General features: G+C 35.4%; 1 protein-coding gene across 2 annotated transcripts in view; it reads left to right on the top strand.

The window, feature by feature from the left end:
- CRYBG3 (crystallin beta-gamma domain containing 3) overlaps positions 1-12,811 on the top strand; it is a 124,088-nt gene that overhangs the window by 73,772 nt on the left and 37,505 nt on the right. For both annotated transcript variants that reach the window (XM_045385348.3, XM_005548357.5), the window contains 5 exons: positions 1,931-2,064; positions 5,032-5,158; positions 10,305-10,447; positions 10,567-10,693; positions 11,899-11,931. In XM_045385348.3, the coding sequence (XP_045241283.2) occupies positions 1,931-2,064; positions 5,032-5,158; positions 10,305-10,447; positions 10,567-10,693; positions 11,899-11,931 (564 nt within the window). The remainder of the gene's footprint in view (positions 1-1,930; positions 2,065-5,031; positions 5,159-10,304; positions 10,448-10,566; positions 10,694-11,898; positions 11,932-12,811) is intronic.

The raw sequence follows: 12,811 nt of genomic DNA, 5'->3' as shown, positions 1-12,811 counted from the left end.
AATTTGAAGTAAATGCCAGAAATTTGTTTGACAATATGTATTGCATCCCCTCGATTTAAATCAAATATCCAGTCTTTAGAAATAATATTTTTCGATAATTTCTTATTTTTAAGTAAGTTTTGTATTTAAATTCTAAAATTTGCATGTCTGTTTCTTCTCAATGAATAGTAGGCCATAGAAGTAGTTAGTTGTAAGAAACAGTATGTATTTTTAAAAGTCAATAGATAATTTATTGTTATACCCTGGAATCTCAAGAGGTTCTTTAAGGGAAATTCAGTAAGTAGAAGGAAGGTCTATATTAAATTCTGAACACAGGGATATACTTACAAAGATAATTCAAGAATCAGTTAGTTATAAGGCAGTTTACCCTATGAGATGGTCCTAGTATTTGGGTGACCAAAACAATGTAATCACACTCAAGTATATTATTATAATATGAGAGAAACTTATTATTAAATAAGATATTTTACCTTTATGATGATAAAGACTCACATATTCTTTGTGAATATCCAACATTGTGCTATACTGTAAGTATACATGAGGGGACTTCAAAATGTTCATGGAAAAAATGGAATTAAAATATAAAAATAAATATAGACCTTATTTTTCATCATAAGCTTCGTCACTGTCCAGACACTTTCGTAAGCAGTCATACCAGCTATTTAGTCCATCCCTAAAGAACTGAGGGTCTTGGGGAATTAACTATGTCAATGCAGTCTTTTTTACATTATTAACTGAAGGAAAGTGGGTTCCCTTTAAAATTTTTGTTAAGATTAGGAAGAAGCCAGAAGGAGGCAGTTCAGGAGTGTAAGGTGGATGCCTAATGATTTCTCATGGAAACTCTTGGGAAATTGACCTTGTTTGAGGAGAGAATGAATGGGAGCATTGCTGTGGTAGAGAATGACTTCCTGGTGAAGCTTCCCTGGTTGTTTTTCTGCTAAAGCTTTAGCTAACTTTTTCAAAACACTTTCATAATAAACAGATGTTGTTCTTTGGCCATCCAGAAAACCAACAAACAAAATGCCTTGAACATCCCAAAAAACTGTTGCCACGACCCTTGCCATTAACTGGCCTACTTTTGCTTTGACTGGATCACTTCCACCTTTTGGTAGCCATTGCTTTGATTGTGCTGTTTTCAGGATCATACAGGTAAAGCCATGTTTCATCTCCTGTTATAATTCTTTGAAGAAATGCTTCAGGATCTTTATCCCATTTTTTAAATTTTCAGTTGAAGGCTCTGCTCTCATCTGCAGCTGATCAGAGCATAACGGTCTTGGTACCTATAGAATGGAAAGTTTGCTCAACTTTAATTTTTCAGTCGAAATTGTGCAGGCTGAACTAATTGAGATATCTGTGGTGTTGGCTATTGTTTCTGCAGTTTATTGTCAGTCCTTTTCAACTAGAGTTCAAATAAGATGAATTTTTTCCTTTCAAATTGATGTGGATGGTCTGCTGATTCATGCTTCATCTTCAACATCATCTCTTCCCTTCTTAAATGAGTTATCTATGTGTAAACTGCTGATTTCCTTGGGGGTATTGTCTCCATAAACTTTTTGTAAATCATCAGTGATTTCACCATTCTTCTACCCAAGCTTCACCATAAATTTGTTTATTCTTGCTTCAATTTTAGCAAAATTTGTATTGCTCTGATAGGGGCTTTTTTCCAACTTCTGTTTCATTCTTCTTAGTACCTCAAACTAGATCCTGTTCAGATGTGTTATAACAAGTTAGTAGGAGTTGATTTGGGTGCAAAAAATTTTGCAATCCATGCATAGTTTTTTGTAATACACCTTTTCCGTGAACTTTTTGAAATCTCCTCATATTAATTTAAAAAAATAGATAGTAGTCCCTGTACATTTTGTGGTCTTTTGTGTCACTTAAGTAAATATGTATCTATAGTAAAATATAAACATGTTAAATACTTTTTCAGGTTATTATTTATGAAAAACCTCACTTCCATGGACAAGCTAAAGAGTTTAGTGAGCATATAGATTCTGTTCCTAACTTTTTGAAAAATGATGGAGATTTTCACAGAATTGGATCAATTCGTGTCATTGGTGGAGTGTGAGTATCGTATTTTTAATATTTGCTCTAGTAGTCTATTTTTGAAGGTCAGCACAAAAATGTGCTAAGCGAAGCAAAAACAATGTTTTTAATCTAAAAATATACATTTCTTCTGTAATATGGAAAGTAAAAAATATTAGTTACTTATGGTTTTCTGTGGACTCTTGTTCCTATTAAAGATTTTGAGATATATTAAATGTAGAAAATAGTTCCTAAAACTTCAACACCTTGTATTTCTGAACACAGGATAGACTATAAGAATTGCAAAATAAAATTAGGTTTTCACAAGTTATGAACGTGAATGAGAGCCCCAGTTTTTATCCACTATTCTGTTGATCATACTTGACTTATGTACCAAGGACCTTGGCAGTGAGCCTTCTCTTCTTAAAAAAGGATCTGGGTTGTATGTTTCCAAAGTCAAGGATTTTTGACATTGGTTGCCCCCTCGGACTCTGAACTGCTTTTGAGGAAGCTCTCTAGGAACCCCTGGATATAATCCCAAGTGTAACCATCATTGCTACCATCCCAGTCTTAGTCAGCAGTTACTGTGGCAGAAGCCTCCCAAATCTATGATGAGCCTGGGATGTACCTTTATATTTGTATCCTGGCAGGTGAAACAATGAAGAAGAAACTGTCCTCATTGTTTATTTATCGTTGTCAACCCAATGCTGGAATCCCTCCAGAAACATTCTGTTGTCTCTCTGTTGATACATTGGTTTTTTGGGAATGTTAATTTGTTTTAATTATCAGTATCTCTTGATATTTGCAGTAACATCATATAATTTTGCTAATAGCTACTCTAGTAAAAGATGCTACTAAAATATTTTATTCACAAAAGTTAAGTGAATTATTTGAGATCACTCAAGGGTCTATATTTAGAGAACTAGACTTTGCAATTTCTGACAGTAAATTAAGTAATAGCCATACTAGTCAAAATAAAAATGTAAGAGATTATATATGCTGGATATGTAGATTATATCAATTATTAGTCTGACATATTAATCACTTCCTTGTCCTTCAATTTAAAAATTTTATTTGGGTCTTGAAGAACAAATATGGTTTGGATAAACACATTTTTATTGTGTTTATTTGTAATATTATCTGGTTTGTGAACACACATGTTTCTTGTTAACCCTGCTATAAAATATTTTTGCCTTTTCCTCCCTTTGAGATCTAAATGTTTTTCCTATTAACTAGATTGACTTAGGTTAAAACCAATTTTCTGCTGCATAGAAAATTATCTGCTAAAATTCCGTGTGATGTACATTGTTATTCTCTAAGGTTTTTTTTAAAAAAATAGCTATTTTGTAAAAATCTTAAGTAAACATGACTTGTAATGCAGGATACAAATTTTCATTTGTCTGTGACAACTGCAGAAGAAAGATGTGATGTCCCCATTTAAAGAGGAATAGCTGATTATTTTTTCACAACTTCTACCGTTTTTTGGTTTTGTTGTTTAATTGTATCTGTAGGTAGCATGGACTCCATCCCTGTAACTCCATCCCTGTAACCATCTTTACTGGGGAAAGTAAAACTAATGTTTCTTAGCTTTTCTCAGATAACACCTATCTTGAAATATACCAGATGGATATACAAATTGAATATTAACCAAAACTTAGTCTATTAAGAAAAACTGAGTACATTGTTATTGGACTGTCATATAATGAATTTGTGAATCTTAATCGATCCTTTAAGGTCTTTTATACCTTTTATTTCTTTTCCCATTCAGATATAAATAAAAGCGTGTTTTGAGTAGCCACACTTATATAAAATAAAGCTTAGAATTTAAAAGTTGTTTTGTGAAATTTATTTTCATATAACAGTTGAAGAATAAAATAGTTCATTTCCATAGTACAGATATACTGAGATGTATAAATAGGTTTATAGGTTTATTCCAATTCATGTGGACCTTGTGCCCCACCATCATACCTATGCTTACAGAAAGGGGAGAGGGTGTAACAATTAATGGCTGCTATTTTGTGCCCTATGAAAACAATTATTTGGAATATTTTCTGTATCTTCACAACCACAGTAGGAGTGAAGAAAGAAAAAGCAGTAGTAGGCAGCCGTCCTAGGCTTTATTTTGTCAAGCTCCTGATTTTCAAAGTTCCCAACCCTGGAGCTCAGAAATAGTCACCCTTGGAGTCTGCACTATTGGAGGGCCTCTCAGCCTAACTACGCAGTGTGGCTAAAGGCAGATTCGAGAAGGCCAGCTTGTTTCATGAGCCATCTATGCCCACGTTGCATTAGATACTGTGGATTAGTTTATAAAAAGGTAAGCTTTATGGAGGAGCTTAATAACTCATGGTATTTATCAGTGTCTTATACTGATAGTTTTAGATTAGAAGTCAAGAAAGTAGTGGGAGCAACATTCCCCACCTGTAGGTACCTACAGATGTCCTTGTATACATGTAGGGCCGTGAGGTTAATAACAGCTCAGTCGAATTTCTTGGTTCCTCTTTGATAAACCATCTTGTATTTTGTTTTAGAACTGAAGCCTGGTGACAGATTCGCTTGATTTAAACCCTGAATAAATGTTTCATGTAAAAGTCATTCCGTTGTTCCAGAATGGCTTAATTAGTAAAATAAAAATGATTATCTTTGGATCTCCATGTAAATTTGTATCTTTTCTCATTGGCTCTATGCACTTTGTATTATATTTACTTGACACACTGTTCTCTGACCCCCTTGTGCTGTAGTATCAAGTCACACCATAAACATTTAAAAAGCATTGCTCTGTTGCAATTCTGTAATTAACCTTTTGTTGGGAAAAGCCTCCAAATTATAAAAATTATTGATCTATGAAGCACACACCATTTGTCTATCTTTGTAAATGAAACAAAACTAATGTGCTGCTTTTTACAATATGGAGATGAGCCACTATGAGGTTTATCTTGATTGTCTCTGTTTTGCTTTCTTGACTACAGTTTTATTAATGGGTCATTTGGGTGTCCCCTGTATTTCTAGGTGGGTTGCCTATGAAAAAGAACATTTTAAAGGCCAGCAGTTTCTGCTTGAAGAAGGAGACTTTGAAGACAGTAATGCTTGCGGTGCATTAAGTGGCCCTATCTTGTCTTTCCGGTACTTACAAGCTGTGAGTTAGCTTCCTTATCCTTAATGTTCTACCTTTTAAAAAATCTGTTCACAAAAATTGGACATGACTGCTGATAGAACATGCGATTATAAAATAGAAGAGCATTAACCTCAACTGCTTAACTGCAATGATTATTATGGATTTTTTTTTTTAACTTTTCACCCATTGTTTCCATAATCATTTTTTGAGTACCTTCTTTGTTAGATGCCAGGAGTGGCCAGACTGAGCCCCCACATTTACACAGCAGGCAGTCTGGAAGATAGCACTTATATAAATGTTTGGTATTGCTTGGCTATGATTGAATTAAGTACAAAGTACTCAGGGTTCCCAGAGAAAGGTCAGTTGGTCAGTTATCCCCACTTGAATAGAGAGGGCTTCATGGAAAAGATGACAGCTGGCTGAAATTTCAAGTTCAAAAAAGAGTTAACCAAGTGAAGAAGTTCTAGAACAGGGTGAAGGAAAAAGGTAGGTGCCTGTTTAGCAAGAGATTAACACGTTAATGTGTAAAGTCAAGGTTATAAGCCATTGATTCTCAGCTGGAGGTGATTTTACCCCTTAGGGGGCCTTTGGCAATGTCTGGAGACATTTTGGATTGTCATATCTGGAGCAAGGGTGCTACTCCTGCAGGGTAGAGGCAACAGTTGCTGCCAAACCCCTAGAATGTGAAGGACAGTCCCCAACAACAAAGAATTACAGGGTCCCAAATATTAATAGTGCTGAGATTGAGAAACCCTCATGTAAGCGAAATTTTGCCATGTTTAGGGAAATGTGGTTAACTTGGGATGTTAGGGAGAACTTTGGAAAGATGAGTCTAAAGCCAGATAATGAAGGACCATATTGAGGAGTTCAGATTTTTTTTTTTTCCTGAGTTGACCATGAACTGTTGATGGATTTTAGGCCTAGTAAGCATGATTACATTAATTCCTTAGAAAGATCTTTCTGGTGACTATACCAAATGAGTTGGAAACTAATTCTACCTGAAAGAAATATAAAACAATCCACTGAAGATTAGGCACTGGGATTGCTTGAGCAATAGATAAATAATTTGTGATATATTTAGTCTACAATTGTAATACACAGGGGCCATGGGATTTTCTTTATTTAGCCATGTCTTACTTGATATCTAAAAGGTAAGCAAGACAAAGCAAGACAGAGCCTTCTTTATGCTTTAGATCATTGTGACCATGTACACTGAGGAAATCATGGCTCATTATTCAAAGCATCGTCCACCCAGTATTGAATAATTTAAAATTTTCTCCCAGCTTATTTAAGAAAAAGTTGAGTGGCACATTGCTAATGCTAGAAATGTTCATCCCTGAATTTGATGGTGTCTTCTAAAGATGATTTTAAAGCAAGCATAACAAAAGACCAAACCCCAAGTCACTAGTTGAAATCCCCCAGTAGTAGAAAATGTGGAAAGTTACAAATATTGCAACTACATAGCTAAATAATTAGGAGATATTTGATATAGACAGAGGCTAAAATACATAATAGAAAAAATAGCAGAAACAAATATGCTAATTACTACTGCAAACAAAAGTTCTGGGCATGTACAAAAATGACAGTTTTTTGGGGGTTTTTTGTTTTGTTTTTTTTTGTTGTTGTTTTTTTTTTGAGATGGAGTCTCACTGTGTTGCCCAGGCTGGAGTGCAGTGGCACAATCTCGGCTCACTGCAAGCCCCGCCTCCCGGGTTCACGCCATTTTCCTGCCTTAGCCTCCCAAGTAGCTGGGACTACAGGCGCCCGCCACCATGCCTGGCTAATTTTTTGTATTTTTAGTAGAGATGGGGTTTCACCGTGTTAGCCAGGATAGTCTCGATCTCCTGACCTCGTGACCCACCCACCACCTGCCTCAGCCTCCCAAAGTGCTGGGATTACAGGCATAAGCCACCACACCTGGCTGGTTTTTTAAAAAATATATAAGTAAAAATACCCTTCAAACAATATCTTCTCTTCTGTCCTCCTTAAATTAGATTTAAAAAAAATTAAAATATTAGTTGTTAACTCATAGCTAAAGATATTATTATAATCCTCATAATAATCTTAACATTTATGAAGAACTTACTAATAGCTTTATATGCATATTTGTACTAATCTTCACAAAGACTATGAATTGGAGACTCTTATGATTCCTGTCTTAGAGATACAGAAACTGATTGTCTAAGAGGTTAAGTACTGTGCCCAAGTGTAGACCTGTGATTTGAGGGCAAGTCTGTCTTACTCTAGAGCCCATGTGAGATTATCCATTTTCCATTGCTCCAAAATGCTTAAACTTAAAAAGTACCTTAACAATAAAAAACTGGATTTCATTCAGACATACCAGCATTTCATTTGTAGCTATAAATATAGGATCACATTACAGACCAATATACATATATAATAAATACATGATTTTCAGACACTTTATCATTTACATTTAAGTTCACTAAAATGTTTTCAGATGAAATACACTAAAATATCTACATGTATTTAGACAATATAAAATATATATGTACATACTGTGAAAATGCTTTAAAAACTTGCTTATCAAATTATACTTAGAAAAATTGTATATTCCCCAGACACAGCATTATTATTGGAAAGGAGTTCTTAAAGTTCTTGTAGTTGTGACAGCCCTCTGTGACTTAATATGTAGAGTTAATGTGAGACATTGTTACCCCATACAGAGGCTGAGATGTCTCCAGCCTGGGGAAGAGTGAAGCACTGCATTTAAGATCTCCATTGAAGTAATATAAAATACACTAGAGGACAGATAGAAGAGCTGCATAATGCAATACAGTTTTCAAATGTCCTGGCTCCAGTATATGGAACACTCTGGATCTACAAAGGTCAAATACCGGACATGTTCCTTAGGGATCATGTGATCTGTGTCATGGAGTGCTTTGGAGAGGACAACCAGAAATGTGTTCCTAATTCCAAATGAGTCATTCAAATACATTGGAGTTGATTGTTTTTTTCTTTTTTTTTTTTTTAAGGCAAGGACCAAAAGGAATATAACAGTATTTAGGCTCCAGGGACTAGGGAATTTTTATTCCTTGACTTCCTCAATAACACTTTCTTGGTGTGCTTGTTTTTCCCTAGTTTTCTACTAGATTAATTTTATATTTGCTTTTGTTGCGATTTTCAGACTTTAGGCCTCTTTTCAGACCTTCGACATCGGGTTGGTATGCAGCGGAGACCATTTTTTTCTCTTAAATTAATGGATACATCAGATCTCCACCAATGTCTCATGTCACATCGCCCTCTGGAGATTGTAATGCAAGGACTCAGCTGAGGGATTTTATGGAATTTAAAAGTAATCAAATTACTGATCCTTAAGACTTATCTTTGGGCCTGAAGCAATTGCTCAGTAGTGTTCTCTTAGTAGCAGGCAGTCCTGTACCTGAGATTCTACTAACTTACGCAAGTGCTTTAAAATATAAAATGGAATACAGTTTTTAAGGTAGTTCCATCATTGTTCCTTAGTCTCAAGCAGAAGAGCTACATTTAAATCTAGGTGACTTTGGCAGTTACTTAATTGTGTAGAAAAGCAGCAATGGTAGTAACCTAGTCATCTCACAGGGCTTACCCTGGACTTTATTCTGTTAGTTGGTTAAAAACTCTTAATTATATTTATTATTCCATCAAGTGACGGATGAAGTAAAAGGCTTATTAAAGTAAAAGGCGTATTAAACCATTGGACATTTACATTGTTTACAATTTTTCACTATTGTAAATAATACATTTTTGCATACAAGTTTCTCACCATTTAGTTCCCTTAGGAGACTTCTGAATTCAAAAAGGAATTACAGGGTCAGAGAGTGTGAACAGTTTCTTTTTAAACTATTTTTTAAGCCATTTTCTAAAATAGATGTTTAATCTTGTGTGCATCAGCAATGTTTTGACAAAACTGAACTTTTAGGTCTTTCTTTAAGAAATGCAAGTTTTGGGCCAGGCACGGTGGTTCACGCCTGTAATCCCAGCACTTTGGGAGGCCGAGGCGGGCAGATCACGAAGTCAGGCGATTGAGACCATCCTGGCTAACACGGTGAAACCCCATCTCTACTAAAAATACAAAAAATTAGCCGGGCGTGGTGGCGGGCACCTGTAGTCTCAGTTACGCAGGAGGCTGAGGCAGGAGAATGGCGGGAACCCGGGAGGCGGAGCTTGCAGTGAACAGAGATTGCGCCACAGCACTCCAGCCAAGTGAAAGTTCTGGCAGGGCGCAGTGGCTCATGCCTGTAATCCCAGCACTTTGGGAGACCAAGGCAGGCGGATCACCTGAAGTCGCGAGTTCAAGACCAGCCTGACTAACATGGAGAAACCCCATCTCTACTAAAAATAAAAAATTAGCAAGGCGTGGTGGCACATGCCTTTAATCCTAGCTACTGGGGAGGCTGAGGCAGGAGAATTGCTTGAACCTGGGAGGCGGAGTTTGCAGTGAGCTGAGATCACACCATTGCACACCAGCCTGGGCAACAAAAGCATCTCAAAAAAAAAAAAAAAAAAGTGAAAGTTTTATCTAATTGTTTTAGTTTGAATTTCTTTAATTTACTAATGAAATTAGACATTTGCATATTTATTTTCTCTTTCGTGAACTTTGTCTTTTGCCAAAAATCTATTTGAGTCATAGAGATTTTCTTTGTTTTAAATGTGTTGATTCACTATAAATTTTTCTAATTTCCTGTCATTTTAATTTTTTAATGAGCATTTTTTGTTAAGCAAATTATAAGTATTTTTCTTATTATATTTAAGCTCATAAAATCCTGTCACAGATTGCCAAAGTATGCTATTTACTTTTGTTTCATAGAGTTTTTGTTCCTTAGGCACAAGTGAGACTAGTTTCCTTGGCAATTAGTGTTGCTTATGACAGCCTATAAGTCTCAGCAATTTACTAACTGTTTATATAACTATTTAAATTACTGTTTAAATAACTATTTATATAAAAATGCAATATCTTCCCAATTAAAGTAAATTCAGGCTGATTTTTTCCTTTAAACTATGTGGAAGTAATAACTATAAAATTGTTTCCTGGGCCATCTAAAATTGTTCCTGGAGTTATCTGTGTAAAAATTACCCCATCAGTATGTGATATTTTGCTAAGATAATAGCAGTCCATAAAACAGAATATGTATGTTTTCCTAAATTTTCCTCTTTTTCCTTTTAGAATTTTATAGAATCTTCTGTCACACTGTTTGAATCTGACCTAGAAAGTGGGAAGTTTATTGACATTACAAATCAGGAAATTTCTGATTTGGAAGAAATTGGCTTTGGCAGTAAAACAAGATCCATTCATGTTAAAAGTGGAGTGTAAGTTGCCCCCTCCTCTAAGAACCTTGAGAGGAGAGTCTTTGGTATTTAAAATTGTTGTTTGCTCAATTGTATATCACTTGTTTTTATGTTTTTGTTTTTTCTTTTTTCCCTACTAGATGGGTTGCCTACCAGCAAAAGTTCTTCTGTGGAGAACAATACATTTTAGAAAAAGGGAAATACAAATGCTTTTTTGACTGGGGAGGATCAAGTAATATAATCATGTCGATACGACCAATCCAACTGGTGAGCGAAGTATAAATATAGCCAATGCTGCATCATGTAATAGTATGCAATTGAATATGTGGAAAACACTTTTTAAAAGTGGAGTTGTTGAATGATGTCATGTGTGTATATAGAAAGAAAATGCAATAGCAATTGAATTTCTATAGACTCCATAGAGAGTAGTAGATATTAACACATGAACAAGATGACTTCGTAATTTGATCAGTTCATTCACTTAACAGCATTTATTTAGTGTCTCTGATGTGTTGGACACTATGCTAATCACTGGAGATAAGAATTGAATAAGACTGTCCTGATGGTTCTCTGTCTCCTAGAGGAGATAGATGTATGGACAATTAATGGTAGTATGATTAGTGAGAAAATGAAGTGTGTAGGCAGTGCAGGGGAGCAGGGAAAGGGAACACTCAGTGCCTGGGGAATTGAAGACCTTGCCTCAGAATAGGATGTACTGGTGAATTGAGTGATAGTTTAAAGGATAAAAGTAATTTTTCTAGGCAGAAAGGGCATTTCACAAAGAAGGAATAATCTCCTTGTTTTGCAAATTCATGAAGTTGTAGAAGTGTGGCCAGTTTGGATAATAAACCCTGCAGAACAATAAGAGTGCCCATGAGATAATGTTCAGAAATTCACACTCCTTCTTTGTAATGGGCACTAGGCCATATTTTTCTTCCACCTACAATATTACTTAAAAGTGAATTAGTTATAAATACTAAAATTATTATAAGAGAATTCAGTAGGTTATTTGAGAGCCATAGCCAATTCAAAGAGTCTCATAAATAGGTCAAACCATCAAAAAATTTTTTCAAGCTGGTTGCAGTGGCACAGGTGTGCAATCCCAGCACTTTGGGAGGCCAAGGTAAAAGATCGCTAAAGCCTAGTAGTTTGAGACCAGCCTGAGCAACACAATGAGACCTCCTCTCTACAAAAAATAAGCAAAATTAACTGGGTGTGGTGGCACAGGACTGTAGTCCCAGCTACTTGGGAGGCTGAGTTGGGAGGATCGCTTGAGCCCTGAGGATCAAGGGTGCAGTGAGCTGGGACTGTGTCACTGTACCCCAGCCTGGACAACAGAGGAATACTCTCTCAGAAAAGCAAGGGAAAAAAAAAAGAAAAAAAATTTTTTTCAAAGGATATTTTCAAAACTTTCAAAAAGACAACTAAGATTATGTGATTACAATTTTGAAAATGTTTTAATATGTTTTCAGGAACCACTTGGGATAAATGAACCTCCACATTTGGTATGTTTTAAAATATTCTTACAATTGTTAAATTGTTTACTAAAAGCATTTATACCCTTTCTCTCAAATCTTTCTCTTTTCTGCAGATAACTTTTATGTGTCTCTCTGGCAGAGCAGATTATATTGCACTTGGTATCTATGAGTAGAAGAATTTACATCTTTGTCAGTGGTTGTATTAGACTGGGTTTGTCACACTTCCTTTTGTTTTCTCCTGACAGAGCTGTAGCTCTGACCACTTTAGGGTCATTTTGAACTTCTGGCACTCTTTCTTTCCCATCGTCCATTCTTTCTTCAGTGTCACATTCTTCATAGAATATTATATTTATCTCTGGAAGAGCAAACTTACCATGGAAAAGTCACTGTCTTAGCATGCTTGTTATGTACATGTATTTCTAATAACTATAATCAAATACTTCTGAGCTAGTGAACTTGAAACCCTATATTCATTTCTACTGTATTAATGGTTTAAAGGGAACTGGACAGTACTTTGGAGCCCAACATTTGTTTATTTTCTACTGAGGGCTAGAAATTGTACCCACTTAACATTTCTAATAAGTCCGTAAGGTCAGTATTACTCCCATTTATAGATAATAAATCTGAGATTCAGAATTTAAGTAAGTGCCATATACACAACTAGAAGTAGCAAAAGAGATGTTTCTAGTATGGACCACACTTGACAAAACCACATGTTCAGGGTTTTACATCAAATAAAGACATAATCATGATGCGAGCAGTACAACTATAGAAGGAAGAGGGGGTGAGAGACGTTGCTTCCTTTGTTTTATTTTAAATTACAAATTCAGAAAAATTGTCAAAAAGCCAAATATAGTGATTACTTTTAAATATTTGGCATTTGCTGCCTTTACATAATGCTCAGTGT

The sequence above is a fragment of the Macaca fascicularis genome, chromosome 2 (assembly GCF_037993035.2).
Source record: "Macaca fascicularis isolate 582-1 chromosome 2, T2T-MFA8v1.1".
Lineage (NCBI taxonomy): Eukaryota > Metazoa > Chordata > Mammalia > Primates > Cercopithecidae > Macaca > Macaca fascicularis.
Note: the sequence above shows the minus strand (reverse complement) of the source record. Positions and strands in the feature narration are given on the sequence as shown.